The sequence below is a fragment of the Urocampus carinirostris genome, chromosome 9 (genome assembly GCF_059441175.1).
Source record: "Urocampus carinirostris isolate Australia breed hairy pipefish chromosome 9, RoL_Ucar_1.0, whole genome shotgun sequence".
NCBI lineage: Eukaryota > Metazoa > Chordata > Actinopteri > Syngnathiformes > Syngnathidae > Urocampus > Urocampus carinirostris.
This window is the reverse complement of record NC_142357.1, coordinates 10087403-10106929: the sequence shown is the minus strand read 5'-3', so window position 1 is coordinate 10106929 and position 19527 is coordinate 10087403. Positions and strand designations below refer to the sequence as shown.

The following is a 19527-nucleotide window of genomic DNA, read 5'->3' as shown; positions in this document are numbered from 1 at the left end:
AAATACTGGTTGATTTGATTGTCTTTTGGAAAATTTGTGACAAATTAAACAAACAGCACTTACATTTTCTAATATTTGCCGTTTCTCATGTTGTTGTTGGATCCTCCTCTGTCGATCAGCCAGTAACTGCTGATTGTATTGTTCTTGCTCTACTTTTTGCTGCACAAACGTGAAATAACAATGACAGTTTTTATTATTCATTTACCCCTCTATTACGGAATAACAGGACGGTTGATTTATGTAAAGTGGAAAGACAACTACAATCCACTAACTTTTAAACTTTTACTCTTAGGGGCCGGTCACACAGACATTTGCGGCTGAATCACGGCCAGAAATTTCTGCCTTTGAGGCGGACGCTATTGGACGCATTGAGTTCGCCATTAAGAGGAGATACAGCGGTGCTCAACACGAGTTCAGAAATTCGCGCGCGGGTGGCAGCGCGAAAAAGTTTTACCCTGCTCAATTCTTCAGAGCGCGGGTACACAGCCTTTCACGAGCGTATTGAGGCTGAACCACGGCCAGAAATTTCTGACCGTGAAGCAGATGCTGTTGGGCGCTGTTGGACGTTTTGAGACCGCCATATAGACGAGATAGAGCAGTGCTTTACTCGCGGTCGGAAATTTTCACGTGGTTGGCCGCGTTCAAAACTTTTGAGCTGCTCAAAAGTTTGAGCACGTGTTAAACCGCGTGCCGCACACGTGGTCAACACGAGGTAATGACGCGGAACGACGTGCTCTGGCCGCGGCCAGGGCGTGGTTACACATGGGTAGGACGGGAAATTTCAGCGGGTAATCGTGGGTGGAGCATGGTAATAGCATGTTCTGCGCCTGTATCGCGGTGTTTTTACGTGAAATTAGCGTGTTACGCGTGTGACAGTCAAACGCCTTTCTCCGCGTATATACAGCGCGATTTGCCGAGCACACGTCAGTTGTGCTCGAGATGTCAAGGGGGTGAACATGGATCCCCGTCAGCGTAGTGACCTCGTCTTAATCCATTTTTATTTCTTGACATTTCTTTTCAGGATAATAAAATAAAAATGATGCCATAGCTTGAAATCTTGATCTTCACGGGACTGTCTTGAGCGGTTATGATTTCTACAGCCCGGTGTTTTTCGAGAAATGCATCCCTGCCGAGATTTGCATCCCCTCGCTACTACAACCACTTTTACCTCGTTTTATCTCACTTTTAGGGGATGTAATGGCGAACATATAACCAAAACCACTTTGTCTTGCATTTGTTGGGAATGTAATACAACTTAAACCATTCCGTCTTTGTTTTTGTTGTGATCGTAATCGAACGGTAAATCCTCCCCCCCTCGCGTGAACGCGCATTCTGCTGCGCTTCCAACAAAAGCGATCGTATTCTATATAAAACGCTTATTAAAACAATAAAGCGAGCTAATTATAACAATTGGGAGATCCTAGTCTATATAACGCATTTATTTAAACAATAAAGTGCGATCGTATTCTACAAAATGCGTTTGTTAACGCGGATGAAAAAGTCACCAACGTCAATGCACGCTTCCAACAAAAGCGATCGCAGCAGAATGCTCGTTCACGCGAGGGGGTGGGCGGTTGTTAGTGTTGCGTAGGAGTCGGATTTGGGCACAACACCGGCTCGGGAGCTTTTATACCCGTGGTCCACACGAAAAAATGACGCAGAAATGACGCGATGAGGAAGCGGAACAGTCGCCGGCGTCTGTTTTGCGGGCATACCACCGATGAACAGCGGGTTGGCCAATTTTGCGCATTTTCCATTGCGGGCAACCACGGGCAAAAAAAACCCGCTAAATTTTAGCCGCGATTCAGCCGCAAACGGCTGTGTGACCGGCCCCTTACAACATGTTTTAAGAATGAAACCCCAAATGTTGCCCAAAAAAAAAAAAAAAATTGTGTCCCTGAAAATTGACACTTATTAGATGATAGAAATTCCAATCTCTGGAAATTATTAAACTTAATTAATTAATGAACGATTCAATACACAAAAAAAATCCTTTACCAAAAGGGACGTTATGTAACATTTGACCACAAGATGACTGTATTGTGTTGTGCAAATCTTAGAAGAATAAAAACCATGGAGACTCGAAGTAACTAAAAAGCTAGAAAAATGTTACTCCTAGTTTTTTTTCTTTTTTTTGCCAAACCTTTTACAAGATTTCTGGGGGTACCAGTAGCAGCGAGATGGCAGGCAATCATGGCAGCTTGCTCTTGGTGAGCCTCGTTACGTAAAATAAAAACAAGTTTCTTGACGTATGAGTATTTCAAAAAAATGATTGACATTATATTATTTTTATTGTTATAATAGTTAATTTATTTTTGCTTATTATTCAACTGAATATTTATTTTTTAAATGAATGAGTGTGAATAAATGTCTATTTGGATTTGCACAGCTTTAAACATCCTTATGGATGATTATAAAACCAAATAACCTGTTGCCTCTGCTGATCTCCAACAATCCTGTGGCCCCTTTTTCGGCTTTCTTCTCGATCCTCTGTCTGTAAACGCAGGAACTCCCTCCTCAACGTCCATTCGCCAGGAACATTAACTATTGAACTAGGAGAAGAAATTTTGACATATGTATCGTATAGTAGAAGAACATAAATTAATTCTTGTGATTCCATCCAATTGTAAAGTATATTGTTAGCAACGGAATCGCTTGTTTTAAATTCAATCTCACAAGGCCAACATGCTCAAATGTGATCCAGCAACAATCATGTGTAGCCTATGAAATGGGGTTGCAAGGAGGAGAGAGAGAACCACTTGGCCCAAGACTCAAAACAAATCAATATGGTCCGTGGGTATGAACAGTGCTTGGCAAAAGTATTGGCATTCCAAGAACTTTTTATCACATTGGTACATTACAGGCTTCAAACTTTAAGCTAAAAAGACCCAGAATATTTTGTAAGAATCAACAACATGTGAAACACTTTCTGGAACTGGAACCAGGTTATTTTAACATGATGCCTTATATCTACAATAAAAAACTGAAAAGTAGGTGTTGCAAAAAAATTTGGCCCCCGTTTTCTCAGCTCAGTCAACTGACTCAGGAAGTTCCTTCTGAATGGTCCAATGTCAACGTAAATGACTAACAATGACTAAGAGAGTCAACCTGTGTGTTATTAAGTCTCAGTTTAAATGCCCCTGAACTAACAGCGTTATGATCACACCATTCAGGTTGAGGATAAAGTTGTGGAAAAGTTGAAAAGTTCTGCAGTAAAATTTACCTTGGTTCGCCTTCTTCCTCTGTGACGTCATCCTCTTCCTCTTCACTTCCACTGTACTCGTATTCTAGGCCTTCTGAGAAGAATTGTAGGCAGAGTGATATATTTGCAAAAGATCATTTTCGAATTGAACAGTACTGCTTTGAGTACAGATAAAATGCATGTGAATTCTAGGATCCTATGTAAATCAAGAATGAGTTGAATTCCATTTGTGTAACCACTTCCTCACTGCAAAAAATACAATATCAGCTGATTTTGCGTACTGTATTTTTCGCACTATAAGACGCACCTAAAAGCCTTTAATTTTTTTTAAAAAAGCTAACCATGCACCTTATAATACGGTGCGCCTTATATATGGATAAATACTGAGTCGCAAAAGGTCTCGCAACTGCAGTACGCAGCTGCAGACACTATTTCCCCCTGTAGAAGATGTAGTGAGCGCACTGCCCGGAGATAGCTGAGATGGGCTCCAGCACCCCTGCGACACTACTGAGGATAAGCAGGCTTAAGTTGTTCGGAGGTAAAATGAAAGGAAATGATCTGCATTTATATAGCGCTTTTCAATTCAATGACTTCCCAAAGCGCTCCACATTTCCCAATAGTGGCCTTGCAGCCATGTAAGGCGCTAACCTGCTTATTGGGGGTATTAGGGGTTCAGTGTCTTACTCAAGAACACTTCGACATGTAACACGGACGAGACGGGATTCGAACTTGGATCCCTTGATCCCAAGATGAGCGCTCTACCTCCTGAGCAGAGGAGGTGGGTCCTTTTTAGCATTTACAGGCTTGTATAGGCTAAAGCAGGGTAAAACAAAGCCTTGACGATGCCTTTCGGGAGATGTTTTTGTTTTTGTTTTTATTTGTCGGCATTACCGCGTGTTTTGGAGTATGAAAATATATTACCTGTAGGCTAAATACAATTACGTTTGGAATTCCACTGACTTGTTGAGCAACTTTTGTTCTGTGGCGCCAGAAAACATATTGTCGATTAAACAACAAGATGGGTCATGGTAGCATTTGGCGAGCATATGGTCCTAAGGCATCTTGGTGAGATGTGAACATTTAACTGGCACACCATATGTCATCACGTACTTGTTGCGGAGTTGCACATTACAGGTGAGCACTAAAGAGAGACCAGAACATCCGTTGCCATCTGCGATGGAAAGTTTTGCTAACAGAAAAAAAAGATGAAGGGCTAAAAATTAGGTAACACTTATTCTAGATAAATCCAAACACCTGCAAGACTTGTCTATATCAATCTATCTTTTTAATTTAAATCCAACAAGTTATGTTTTCTCCACACACTAACAGAACTGCTATTTCATTTGTGCAACCACATTCTCTAAGTCATTAGTGTTTTTATAAGCTAATGGGAAAATAGAACCACATGGTTCTCCTGTTTCCCCACTTCCTTCCCCCCGAGCAACTGTCTCGCCCTTTGTCTACACTTTCACTTTTTTTCACTCAGAGAAGCTTCCAGATAACAATACCTAATTCTGATAATCAATGCAAAAAAAGTGATTAAACAACTTGAATACCAACTTCTTTAATGTTGAAAAAAATGATGTAGCTCTATAAATACAGTATACATATAATGTTTTGCCCAATACACGCATTCTGTTTATAAAGAGGAAAACTTATCTTCATTAGAAATCAACACATATCAGCATACTTGGAGATGAGCCGTATCTGGCCCGTGGGCCACAGGGGACCCCTACCAGGGTTCCTACAGCTTAACGCAAGGTCAATTCAAGACTTTTAAAGACATTTTAAATGCCTTTTGAAATCAAAGTGGACCCAAAAATTAAAAAAATCAAAGTCACAAAAAACAAATATGAATAACCTACTCTTCTCGTCGGCTGAAAAATAGTCTGTGTAATATAGTGTAATAATCTGTGAAGCCCTTTGAGACTTCGTGATTTAGGGCTATACAAATAAAAATGACTTGACTTAAAAAGATGCTTACAGTACTTCATGGGTCCTCAGTCAATACTGGCAGAAAACTAATCATTCTAAAGAACTTTTCTGCTACATTCATGAAGCATTTTTATCATGGTGCATGAACAATGACTCCTTGGTCCAGTGTAAAATGTTAATTGAAAAGCATGAAACTGCTGTATTTATTAACAATTTGGAGTGTAGCAACATAAAACACATGCTCGGAAAAAATATATTAAAAACATATTTGTACTATGTAACCAGATGCGGACAATTGATTCATATTACTAAATTAATATTACTTAACTAGGAAATTGAATTTAAGACATTTTAATGCCAATCAACGCCTTATTTTTAGAACAATTAATTTAATGGCTTTTAAGACTTTTCAATGATCCGCGGGAACCTTGTTTAGGTTCTGCTTTCCTTTAATTAAATTCTAGAATTAACAATAATTTGCAATAATGAACCACAACAGGAATAGCATTTAATAATGTTTTATATTGGATAGTTACTGTATAGATAAGAATATTTGATTTGTTCTTTTAAATTTGACAAAGTACAGTCCTCTCCCAAATCATACACTTAGATGAGAAAATTATTACTTTTCCTCAAATCCATTTTTATCTTGCCTATTATGCATCAAATATCTCTAGACCGATGATGCAATACTAATTATGGCTTTTTTTTATCATGAAATTTAAGAGGCAGGGTTTATAAAAAAGTACATCGCTCATAAAGGCAACATTTTTGTTTCAACTTTTGAGGTCAGAACTTAATTACAAAGCCATTCGCGTTGACGTTTTCAGGTCCGTTCATTAAAAAAAAAATCAATCCATCCATTTTTTGTGCCGCTTATCCTCATTAGGGGTAGCAGGGTGCTGGAGCCCATCCCAGCTATCATCAGGCAGTGGGCAGGTGACAGCCTGAACTTTGTTGCCAGCCAGTCGCAGGGCACACAGAGACAGACATCCCACTCACTCATTTACACCTAGGGACAATTTGAACCAGCCAATTAACCGGACATGTGTGTTTTTGGAAAGTGGGTGGAAACCAAAGCGCCCAGAGGCATACCCAAGCAGGTAAGGGGAGCGTTTTAAACATCTCTTTTCAAAAATTTTACTTATTTTGTGAGGAATTGAATGATAATGTAGGTGGAATAAAAGTCAAATACACGAATTGCTGGATATGTATATTTGTTGGCATTGTGTATAGCAGGGGTGTATAGCAGGGGTGTCAAACAGGCGGCCCTCGGGACGGATCTGGCCCGCTAAGGGATTGAATCCGGCCAGCGAGACAACACTCAGAGAAGCGCAAGTGAAAAAAGAGGTGCAGGTTGAAATATAGTCACTTGATGTTGCCAAAGCCAGGTGCCTCTCACAAATGCTGTACTTGTTTTTCTTTCTCTCTCTCACTCTCTCTCTTACTCCCTTTTCCCTCTTTTTCTATCGCGCTCTCTCTTCCTCCCATTTCTCTCACTTTCTACCTCTCTCTTTCACTCTCTCTGTCTCTTTTTTGTTCCTTTTTGTCTCTATCTCTGTGTCTTTTTACCTTCTTTTGCTCTCTCATCCGTTTTTCATTTTCTCTCACTCTCTTGCTTTATCCTTCACTATTTCTCTAATTATCTCCTTCTCTTTTATCTACTCTTCCTATTTTTCTTTGGATTTTATTCTTTACCTTTCTTTCCCCCTCTCTCACAATTTCTCTTTTCATCTCTTGTTTTGCACACTCTCTCTTTCTCTTTCTTTGTCCCACCCTCTCTAATTTTCACTCCCTCTCTTTCTCTTATTTGTCTTTTTTTCTTTCTCTCTAATCTACTAGTCTGGCCCCTGAGAGAATGTTTGTTCTATCGTGTGGCCCCCGAGTTAAAATTAGTTTGACACCCCTGGTGTATAGCGTTAGGGTGCATATGCAGAAAAGCTGTATTATGAATTCGCAAGTGTGTCATTTTCTATTGCTTTATGTACAGGAAATCAGTAAAAATATATTGTTGTTATTCCAAAGATTCTCCGGGCAAATAACACCCACTTACCTTTGTCCTTTTTCTTTCTGGTTCTGTCAAGATGATCTTTGAGCATAATGCGAACTTGTCTCTCATTAGTCAAATCTCGGATGAAGGCATGCCTCAGCAGAATGTCCGTTGTGGGACGGTGCAGATGGTTTTTAACAAGGCAGCTATCAATGAATGACAGAAATCGCTTAGACCTGTAATGAGATAAGAATAAACATTAGATGATAAAAATGTGAAATGCATTTTTTTTTTGATGACGGACTACCTGCATTAGCTCACAAGAGCACAGAACTGAACGTCGAAGATTTTTTGTTCGTTATCAATTTAACCACAACTCCATTTAAAACAGTCAATATCAGGAAAATATTAAGATTTAAGATTTCAACATTTCAACAAAGGCTGATGAATGCACTAAAAACAAAAATTGACAAAAAAACAAAATATATAGACAAAAAGCACACATAAGCATACAGATCCTGCTCGAGGTCTACTCGGTGTCCTTTGTCATATAACTTCAAACCTACCTGTGATTAGGAAGAGGAGCTACAATACAATCCCTTTAATTGATGTTCTGTCCTGTTACCTTTTCTAATATTGCTAAGATTCCAGAAAACAAATAAAATACATGAAGCTCAAAAGAAGCTGAGAAAGCAGTGAACTGCCTCAATTCGACTGTTGGAGTGGTTGAAGGATGTCTGACAGCATGAATGTAGCCTGACATTAATAGTGAATGAAAGACAGCACGGTTCGACCATCAGTTCAATCTGAGGGTTAAATTAATTATGCAAAGGAGGTGACGAAAGTGTGGGAGGCAGTAGACCGCAAACTCAAAATCACAACTAGAGATGGAAATCTTAGGGTACAACAACATTTGATTCCGATTCAGGGGGTATGATTCCGATTATGATACGATAATTGACTCTTTATTTTTCAATAATTATCCTCTCAATAAGAATTAAACACTTATAGTTTCTAAAACTATGCAATAAAATGAAAACTCTCAGTGACAAATTTAGGTGAGAATCTTTGGGTGCCTCAACATTCAATTCCGATTCCGGGGGTACAATTCCGATAATAAAATTATATTTGAATCATTTTTTCCAGTATTTCCCCTCTCACTAAGTTTTAAACACTTTTCCCCCCTAAAAACTATGCAGTAGACTGCAAACTCAAAGTGACAACTAAAGGAGGGAATCTTTGGGTACCTCAACATTCAATTCCGATTAGGGGGATACGATTCCAATAATGAAATGGTAATTGAACCGTTTTTCTTCAATATTTTACCTATCAATAAGATTGCATTTATAAGAAGACAAGGACTTAATTTATTCCCACAACAGTTTATGCAAACTACAAACTCACAAATTAGCAAACAAACATTTCTAAATTCCAAATGACTACTTTAGTGCCGAAAGTTTTTTTTCTTGCTTTTTAATGTTTTTTTTTAATTAAACTGCTTCCCTGAGTTTATGAATGTCAACTTTAAATGCCGTGTTTAACATGGAAGCAAAAAGAGAAATCTTTTTGGAATAGGCTATCCATCCATTATCGGCATCGCTTATCCTCAGTAGGGTCGCGGGGGTGCTGGAGCCCATCCAAGCTATCTCCGGGCAGTGGGCAGGGGACACCCTGAACTGGTTGCCGGACAGTCGCAGGGCACACAGGGACAGACAACTCTCTCGCTCATTCACACCTAGGGACAATTTGGATTGGCCAATTAATCTGACAAGCATGTTTTTGGAATGTGGGAGGAAACCGGAGTGCCCAGAGGAAACCCACGCAAGCATGGGGAGAGCATGCAAACTCCACACAGGAGGTTTGATCTCACGACCGCAGAACTGTGCCGAACACGCGCTAACCACTGCGCCGCCGTGCTGCCATTGGAATAGGCTAGTTATTATTATTTTGTTTAAATAACTTTACATTATTGCTACAACTTTAATCAAGATGTGTTTATGTTTGAAGCAGATTTTCATTTTTTATGCTAAATTAAGGAAAATATGTAACATTGCAAAAGGGCGGCATTGCGCAGCCCCACAGTGGGGAAGTCCAGGGTTCAATTCCACCTACAGTCTCTCATTGTGGAGTGAGTGTGTTTTCCCGGTCCTGCACGGGTTTCTTTCGGGTTGTCTGTCCCTCCCTTCGACTGGCTGGCAACCAGTTCAGAGTGTCGCCTGCCCACTCCCTGAAGATGCCTGGGAAGGCTCAAATACCCCCTGCTACCATAGTGAGGATAAGCGGTGCAGAAAATTGATGGATGTATCATTGTAGCCAGCTGGTTGCTAAATGTGCGCTATGAGGATTTTAATAAGATAATGATTTTGGCTGTGCTTTTATGGTGTGTGAAATGTTTTCTTTGAGGAAGTGCACTTATGTTGTCTTACATGCGTGCATATATACATTTGTATGCATGTGTGAGCTCACCATTTTTTAGATTTAAGTCTGGGTGGAGGGTTGCGTGGAATCAGAAACAATGCTCTCATGGGATGCATGTCACACAAAGCTACATAGACAGGAGAGACACAGAAAAAATTATGAGGGAAAAATATTAATTTTATAAAACTTAATAATGCAGTTGATGTCTTACGAGGTGCTCCTTCTGCCATCTCTAAAGCAGTGATGCCTAAAGACCACAGGTCACTCTGACAGAAAAGAAAAGAGGCAAGTTGAGATACAAATACAAATTTTAGTATGGACTGACATTACTGTAATGCACATATGTCAATGTCAAGGCCTGGGGGGGTGCACATCCAGGCCACAAGAGCGTTTTCTACAGCCCCTGAGATGGTCTCAAGTCATCATTAGAACCAGCCCCGAAGAACGGAGCAATTCGTCAGCCAGCGGATCTTTACACGAACAAATACATTGCCCACAAGGCAATGGTGATGCACACGCGATCACACAAGAGAGATTGATGGGCATAAGGAAGATAAGTTGGATGTATAGCTGTCCCTCAATATGTTTGGCTATCCACACCACATGTAACAAGACTATCATTAAAAAAAACAGTTTTCTTAGATTTTAGGTTACATAGAAATAAATTCTTGTTAAAAGGCTTTGCAAATATACCTGAGGTCAATATTTGTAATAAGAAACTATTTATTTTTTGGCTCACATTGAAATATATGTTTAGTTTTCAGAAGTTTCTTTTTTTTAATGAACATTTGTTCTGCCTGGCCATCGGTTTGTAGTAAACATTTCCCTTTTGCCCTCTGACTTTTGACACCCGTGTTGTAATGTATGTGAACAAAGGAACCCTGTTAGTACTTGGAAAAATGAGGACTCGTATTAAAGGGACGAAAAAAAGAACCCCCTAAAATCCCATCTAAGTATGTGGAATCAGTATGAAGAGGCATAATTATTTTATAAGACCCTTGACCAATAATGATTCAAATGAATGTGTTAATCTCTGGCATTTCAAACATGAGACAAATGGGGGATCAATTAATAAATATAAATGTCATATAAAGCACAGTAACCAAAGTGGGAATGCCATACATTAATTATGGATACATGTTTTACTTCTTGTCAAGTTAATCAGAAACATTAAATTTGTAATACCCTGTAATCATAAGTAGCCTCTGGATTCTCATCACAGGCGATGACCTCTGGGGCCATCCAATAGGGAGTACCGATGAAGGTGTTCCTTCGACCAATTGTCTTGTCCAACTGTGCGGAAACCCCAAAATCCACTAAAACACAAATTCAATACAAAACACTGTTAAGTACCATGTGATCATCACACAAACGTAATGTTGTGCTGGCAACGATCTGCATGAGTTCCAGATGCCACCGTGCAAGTGTCCATGTGTCATACCAAGTTTTACTTCGGCATTCTCAGTGAGCAAAACATTCTGTCCCTTAATGTCCCTGTGAATCACATGATGGGAATGGAGATGGGAAAGACCCTGAAGGACAAACATGGGCAAAAAACACACATGCACACAGAATCAGATGACAAATGGGGTCACAAGGATTAACTGAATAGGGTAAACGCTTTTCCAATTTGTTGCAATGCTTTTCCCCTTCAGGAAATAAAATACCAGGGAGTATTAGTTGAAGTGGTGGAGGCTAATGAGCAGCACAATTTTAAAGCACGCGCGTGGACTCTCACTTCTTCAAAGGGAGTTAAATAAACAGAGGAAACAAGTCCTAATTCTGACAATGACTTCACCGTGGGACGCAGTCCCTAGTGTGGTTGTGTGTGTAATGATGTTGAAACAATAAAAGCGGCTGACGAAAGCAGAAAAAAAGGCAACATTGTGTACCTTTTTCCATCAGTCTTTTATGACATTTATGAAATGTTAACTGGCCATGTATTACCAGCATTTGTAAATTGCTTGGCGGCCCGACACAGACTTGCCCGGGGCCATTGCTTATATAGGAGATGTTTTTGTGGATTTAGAATCTCTTTGATGCTACCGCAATAGTGTCTAGTTTCTCTGCATACTTACAAAGTATCTTTTTCATCAGTTCTTTATTACATATTTACTGTAACAATCAGCTGGTTTAAAGTTTACATGTGATGCATCCTGTCTGTTCCCTGCAGACAGATTAGTTAGTGTGATATCGCTAATCACTGATCTTCCCCCTACCTCCTGGAGCGCACTAGCAGCCTCCAGTCGTGTCTGGGGTTGAAAATATAGTGTGTGAGAATACAAGTGCAATATTGATAACAAGGTCAGTAATAAAAGAACACAAAAACAGTCTTTGCAATGCCAAAAGGAATGTGTGGCATTAAAAAAATTAAAGGAAGAATGCGTTACAAAATATTATCAGTTGATAATAGACATGACTGAGTCAGAGATAAGCAATCTTACATAATGTCTGCATTATATTTGAGAAGGAAAAGACATGTTTGTGGCTTGTGTGTTACTTTACCCTGAGAACCTCTCGGCAGATGTAAGAAATCCAGTCCTCTTTTAGACAGTTACCCTTTGTTTTCTTAACCAAGTCCGTCACTGAGCCAGCGCCGCAGTACTCCATCACCAACTGGATAAGAAGATGCCATTAGAGATTGTTAAAAAAGTCCAAAATATTTAAAGTACATTACACGTGCTCCTCTTTTAATTTTAAGTGTTTCCCCTAATAGAAATACAACAATGTACTGTGAAAGAACAAACCCAGAGCTGGTGGTCCTGTCCAGCAGGACTTTTCTTGACAAAAGCGCCATAATACGTTGCAATGTTTCTATGGTGGGAATAACTCTTTAGCATGTTGATTTCCAGCTTGATTTCTTCTTCTTCTTCCTAAAAAAAGATATATACATTGAGATCTTTGAAGATATTAATATACAAAGTTCTTAATGATTTTATAGGTGACTATGACTTACCTTGTGTAGGAAATATATAAAAAGGGGGACAGGTAGGGCTTATTTCCGATAAATTTCTTACTTGAAATAAAATGATGTTGAGGTTGGGATGGGTTATTTTTGTAACAGAACGGTTGCAAGAAAAGTCTACCAGAATCTTTTGGGGTTTGTACATTTACCTTTAGAGTTGCTTTTAGATTGCAATCTATCAGCAAATCACAACCATGGTAAATGGAGCAACATAAAATGAATTCTCTTGAAATGTGTCTTTGTGCCGTTTGTCTATTCAGCTTGATTTAAAACAACTGAAATATACTTCAGGTCACGGAAGCCAAGCTTCTTCACACCAAACTTATTCAAGTGTGGCATTGCTGATATTATCAGTGGGTCACAATGCAGAGAAAAATCTTAATGAAAGCATGTATCATTAAATACATCATTTGTAAGTAGTAGAACCTACTCTGGCCTAAAACAACAGAGTATCGCACATGGGTCAGATTTCTGAAGCTGAAAGACCAAAATACCCCATCCCCCCGAGAAAAAAATACAAATAAAATACAATTAAAATTTGAGAGCATCCATAACTTTAAAGGTGGTGTCAGTAACTTAAAAAAATGCAGGACTGTACTAATTATTGACGCTATCTTCTGGCTAAAATCATAATTGCAGCCTTGGTCGAGCTACCTATCTGCCACATGCATGTACTTGTCTCTTAGACACGCTCAAATACCTATTCTTTTTTTGGTGGGAGAAAATATAAATAAAATAAATGGAAAAGATTGATTTCATAGAGTAAATAAATTCAGGTAAGGTTTTGCATATTTTCAACATTTCAGGTTTATTATTATATTCTAAGTACAAAAGAATACTATACACCATTTACAAGTAGTCCACCAAAAGTAAACTTTTATTCCAATTTAGTATAAAATTATTAGATGAGTTAAGGTACACTACGAGCACAATAGTCAGAGTATATTTGATGTAACTTCACATGATAAGGCACGCTTGATTGTAGGGTTCACCCCCTGAAAAATAACCTTTTGGTATATATTTTTTTTATATATAATATGCACTGGACTATAAGGTGCACTGGACTATAAGGCGCATGGAATTAAAACTACTGTAAGAGCATGTCAGCATGTATTAATGATTGATAAGTTGAAAAATGGCGCTGACTAAAATCTCCAAACAATGTATGCACCAGGAATCGAACCAGTCTTAGCGATGAGAGTGCCAAAATCTAACCCCTAGACCACTAAAAATAAGGATGACTTAAGAAAAGCCATTAGAATTGATCTCATTAGCCCAATTTTTTAAGGTGCTAAAATATTGTTAAAGAATAAATAAAATAGAAAGTTGTCCTGAAAGATATAATAATAATAATTTCCTTTGTATTGTCATTCTTTGTAAGAACGAAATGTCGATACACCTGACCCAAATAAACGAAGAAATGCATGGCAAAAGAAAGAACCATTTGGTGTATCTGATGATGAATCATACTTTGTGTTTTCACCATTCTAACATTTTTTTCTGGCACCATGAGTAAAAAATTGTGTAACTTATGTATAAAATCGAATGCCTTTTCATGTGTTATCTATGTCACTGGTGGTCTAGTGGTTAAATTTTGGCACTTTCAGGACCGTGAGCAAGGTTACATTCCCATCGCATACATTGTTTTGCAAAAATGGTCATCAATGTTTTTTGATTCATCACTAATTGTACAAATTTAGCATAGCATAGTATAGTAAAGTACAGTGTAGTATAGTACGGTATAGTGTATAGTATAGTACAGTACAGTATAGTATAGTATAGTATAGTATAGTATAGTATAGTATAGTATAGTATGTTGTATACCGTACATCTATATATGCATTTTCCCATTTGATCCACCATTAAGTGAACCAGGATATAAGTCGCACTAAAAATGTCTGACCAATTTGTGGTTTTTAGGTTCCCCTTATAATCCAGAAAATGCAATACTTTTAAATAAACATCTTAAGTCCTTGCAAGATCAAGACACAACCAAATAAAGGATAGGCACAACAGGTTAAAAAGCTGGATGTGGATGTTACCACAAAGCAGGAAACAACTGAGTTCTTGTATCAGGCGCTAACCTCCTTTCAATCGCCACAGGAAGAGCTGTGAGAATGACACGTTGAACTTTCACCCCTATCTCAAACACAGAGCATCCTGCTTGCATTTGCGGTGTGCATGCTTGCGCATTCTGACAAGTCATGCTCATGAGTGCGGCCATGCTTTTTGGACCCAGGCATTGACGTGCGTCACACAATACAGTCTTATCAGCAAAAAGTCTGACCTAAAAACGCAAGTTATGGTCAGTGTGATTCATTATAAAAGTTGGTTTGGTCAATAATCAAAGCTATTTTTCAAAGAAGTTTTCACAAGGATTCAATCATATTTCCAATATAAAGATATTCCCACAGATTTTTTTTTTTTCAACAGAACGTGTAGTGTTCCCTCCCAAAAATATGCAAATATGTTGGAAAATATTCCACACGTTGGGGAACTCGAAAATTTAGTCTCAAAGTTGACCCATATTTCCGGTAGAGCTGTGACGTCATTCAAGTAACACAAACTTTCAGAATGGCGAATTCCAATAAAACATGTGAAGCCAGCTCTGAAACAGACAGCGATTGTAGTAAACATACTGCTCATTTCAGCTTGGACGTAAGTGATTTGTGGCTTTTATTTTGTGCTTTTTACCTCATGTGTCGTTTTTGGTATAACTTTGTCCGGATAGCTCTCCGTTAGCATCGGGGATGCCGAGCTTTCCTGTTTTGTTTGCTCTCGGTTGGCGTTCATTGGCTGCCCACTGTCTATTGTTTGGCCAGCTAGCCTGGTGTTAGCACCGGTTTTGCTGTGTTCCTTGGTTTGTTTATTCCCCACCGGATTCACGTTAGTCGCCGTAGCTGCTTTTTGTTGTTGGTTCCCGTGTTTTCTGGTCAGCTGGCCTTGTGTTGTCCCGGAAAGACTGAGGCTGCTTTTTCTTGTTCGGTCCCAGTTAGCCCCCCTGTTGGCGGCTCTCTGTGTTTTATTTTTTTGCCAGTTAGCCCTTTTTTGGTTGCTTGCCCTTTGTTGTACCATTACTGCATCCAACAGAAACACGACTCTTAGGCATTGTCCACACAAACTACCAAAACTTTGCTTAAAACGCTCGTAACCTCTTTGACCAATTAACATACAAAACTATATGGCGGCTGACTTGCTAAGGTGCCGGTGTTCCTCGTATGACGTCAGAGCTCAGGATAACAAAACTCACGACATGATTTTGCGTCTGCGTCTTTAAAATGCATTATCGCAGATTTTTTTGGGAATATACATATGAAATATATATAGATTTTATGTATAAACCATGAAATAATTCATTATATCATGCAAGTTTTAAGAATTTAGGAATACCTTTAAGACCATGGCTAAATATATGAATAAATAACATAAACAACACCACAAAACAGAATACCACACATGCCCAAAACAGATGACAAAATTGTCTGATGGTATCTTTTGTTTTATTTTATGTAAACTATACATTACCAGTCTGACGTATACTCACTTCATATACTAATCATACATTTACTTTGATTACCTGGGTACAAACTTTTTTGGTAACAAAGAAAGTCCTTAATAACAGCTGCATGCCATTGCAAATACGTTTGAACTGTTACTAAGAACTCTAATTCGTCTTTCCTCACCTGATTTACCCCAAATATGAAGCTGTAAGACCAAAAAAGAGCACAACATATCCAAACATTCTTTATTGTAGCAGCAACATCTAAGTTTAACTTTTATTTTCACGGTGATCCAAATGTGTGAGTAAGGATGGATTGTCTTTTTGAAACATAAAAATATGGTGTCCTCCAAATATGTACAGGAATCTATAAATCCACAAGTTACTTCATTCATAAATCGGTTTAAGGCAATACACCAATTCGTATCAATATAGACACAATGTTGATGTAAATGACAAATCAGGCACCTCATTAAAAATGTCCATAAACCCACAAAACCGATGAAAAGAATGTGTTTCTATAACATTAATACAATACTGAACAAACACTATCATTACCATTTATTTTGAATATATTCACGATACGTAACAACATTTTTTTCTGTATTTCATCTCAAATTCCAATATAAATAGATATCATCATGGGTGTACTTATATTATATACTGAATTGTGTAACATATTTCCCAGCCCTGTGGCCTAACACTGCTCATAAAAATATAATACATATTTGAACAGCAGGCATCACATCCTCTTGATCATTGTATTATACATCTTTTACATCATTCCACTGGGTGCAACAGCTTTTCGATCTCTTTTTTTCAATATCATGAATAAAAGATAAAGATGAAATGTGATTTTACCTCTGTGACTTCCATGACTTTAATAGCTGCCATTTGGCCTGTTTTGACATGACGACCCTGTTAGGACACATGAAAAACAACATGATTGTTTACTGTTTATTGTTGTACGTTCAACCACAAATGTGTTTGTGCAGACATTTCTGTGCAGGATAGATGTCAATATTTGCAGTATATAAGATGAATTAACACACACATTGTCCACATACAAACAAGATAAGCAAAACAAATGCGCTGTGTAACTGGCGAATAAAATATTCAGAGTGCATGCAAACATGCAAAGAAAGTATATTGGATTGATGATGTTATACTTATACTATTGTTAAGAGTTTTTGCAATGCATTACTGCATATTGCTGTATTTTTAGTGTGATCACACCAATTCATACACAAATTAAACAAACTTGAAAATAGTTGCATCTCTACTATAACTTTTACAGAGGAAAAAAACTAATGTGTCAAGACTATACTTAATATTAGTAAAACTACTGGCCAAAAAATGAATAAATAAGTATTCACATGACACAATTGATAAGTGCAAAATCATCCTACAGAATAATTGACTAAAAACAATAAATACAAGTTAAACGTGCATGAGTACATCATTGTCACAAGAACAGGTAATTGATCACAAAAATTGTGTAAAATAAGTATTGCATTGTGTAACACTGGCTCCGTGGTAGTCTTTGTAGAAAACAGTGTGCTTTGTACAGAACACTTAAATAGACACCATGACAAATAACTGTTATTTCGCTTATTGAAAAAACACGTTTTTATAAAACTGTCAGGCGTTGTGAAGCCAACTGACCCTTATTGTGCTCCCCCTTGACATTACTTCTATAATTGCACAGAATTATGGCATATGAGTACGACTGTGATAAATAAGCATATGACCTTCCTGATTTCCCTGTCACAAAGATGCCTGTTAACAGTGCTGCCACAACGAAATATAAATGTGCAATGTTCTACCTATTAACGTGACACACACTCACACGTACACAGATGACCAAAATTAATGAGCCAAAGCACTTTTCCCACTGTTCAGTTTGTCTCACACATATTTATGCTCCACATTTGTAGAAAGAACTCACATACAAACATGAAACATGGGAAAATACAAATGGCGTCTTTCCTTGACACAAACACAAGCACATTTACGCACACAAAAACAAACAGTGTTACTATGCTTTATAAATATTATCCTACTGAAAAGGTTACTTGACTGTATTCATCCTTATTTTAATTAGATGCAGTCCAAACATTTATAGGAAGAAAATGGACATAATAATAAAAATGCCATTTGTTGTTTCTTTCTCTGTGTCAAACCTTTATAGGTGTGGATTAAAATTTACACGTACAACAATAAACAGTAAACAATTTACTTCACACTGGTTTCTCTATGCTCATTTAGTAATTTTTCTACAATGTACACTACTACACAGTTGTATATATAATATATCAGTTGTGTAGATATATTGGAACAGGGCCCCTACATCTTAAGGCAAGTTAAATTCAATACTTTTTAAGACTTTTTTAATGCCTTTTGAAATGAAAATCAATACTAAGTCTACAAAAAAACAACACAATAAAAACAAACAAAACAAAAAAAACCCACAAATAATTCTTGCAGACAACAAACACATCGTGCCTCGTACACATGACCTGGCACAGCTTTCAGTTTTTTGGACAGCTACTTCATTGCATCTCTGTCCAAAGTTGTTATGTGTACAGTGGGAAGACCTAAGACAAGCATTGGCTCTGAAAGGGCTGACTGAAATCACATCACCGTTTTGATAGTTCCGTTATTGTGGTCATGTGATGTTGCCAAGAAAGTAAATCGGTGAATTACTAAAAAGTCGATTGATAAATCTTACTAAATCTTTTTTATTCTAACAAATATAAATCTTATTAATGTGTTCACATTTTCAAGCCTTTTTAAAATTGAATATGAGACATTTTAATGCAAATTAAGGCCTGATTTTTAGAACAATTGATTTAAAGCCTTTTAAGACTTTTCAAGCATTTGCGGGAACCCAGTGGAACAACAATTAATACTGTGGCTATTGCAGAAAAGAAAAACCTGGTAGGTAACTGAACACACAGTAGTGTGATGTGATGTGTTTCTGAACCTTTAGATTTTACTGCACCATTGAGTTAGTGTTTTAGAGTCTAACAACAACAACAACAACAACAACAACAACAACAACAACAACAACAAATATAAATTAGATTTACAGAGCAGAAAAAGCATCCATGAGCATCAAAATATTGTCATGGCTGAGATTATCTGATCCTGTTGCTAAAGAGGAGCTGTGGAGACCCTTACGTTGGAAGTGGCAAACAGTGAAAGCTTTATTTTGCCAAGGTAAAATATTGTCTGTTAAATGTGATGAAGACATGACATTTCTGTATCACAGGTTTATTGACAAGCACCTTACTTGCATAAGAAACTAATCAAGCCACACATCTCAACTTGTAGTGGTGTGTGCCAGAAGTTGTTTTTTAGCTTTTGTAAAAATGCTTATTTCAGGCAAAAAACTGAGAAAAGGGGTTTTGTAAATAGACGCATTTCAGATTTTTTTGTTTGCATCAATTTCAAATATTTTACATCACATCTTAAATAATTGTAAATAATTGTCTGTCCCTGTGTGCCCTGCGACT

At 37.8% G+C, this 19527-nt stretch overlaps 1 protein-coding gene across 4 annotated transcripts in view; it reads right to left on the bottom strand.

Annotated features, from left to right (window-relative positions):
• The window catches only part of LOC148359279 (mitogen-activated protein kinase kinase kinase kinase 4-like), a 69146-nt gene that overhangs the window by 29377 nt on the left and 20242 nt on the right, over positions 1-19527 (bottom strand). For 3 of the 4 annotated variants that reach the window (XM_088344492.1, XM_088344495.1, XM_088344494.1), the window contains exons 3-13: positions 16871-16927; positions 12293-12418; positions 12051-12161; positions 10987-11077; positions 10731-10861; positions 9757-9811; positions 9594-9672; positions 7191-7363; positions 3224-3296; positions 2429-2552; positions 64-159 (exon numbers count right to left, since the gene is read on the bottom strand). In XM_088344492.1, the coding sequence (XP_088200618.1) occupies positions 64-159; positions 2429-2552; positions 3224-3296; positions 7191-7363; positions 9594-9672; positions 9757-9811; positions 10731-10861; positions 10987-11077; positions 12051-12161; positions 12293-12418; positions 16871-16927 (1116 nt within the window). The remainder of the gene's footprint in view (positions 1-63; positions 160-2428; positions 2553-3223; positions 3297-7190; positions 7364-9593; positions 9673-9756; positions 9812-10730; positions 10862-10986; positions 11078-12050; positions 12162-12292; positions 12419-16870; positions 16928-19527) is intronic. The other variant, XM_088344493.1, reaches the window with a different exon arrangement.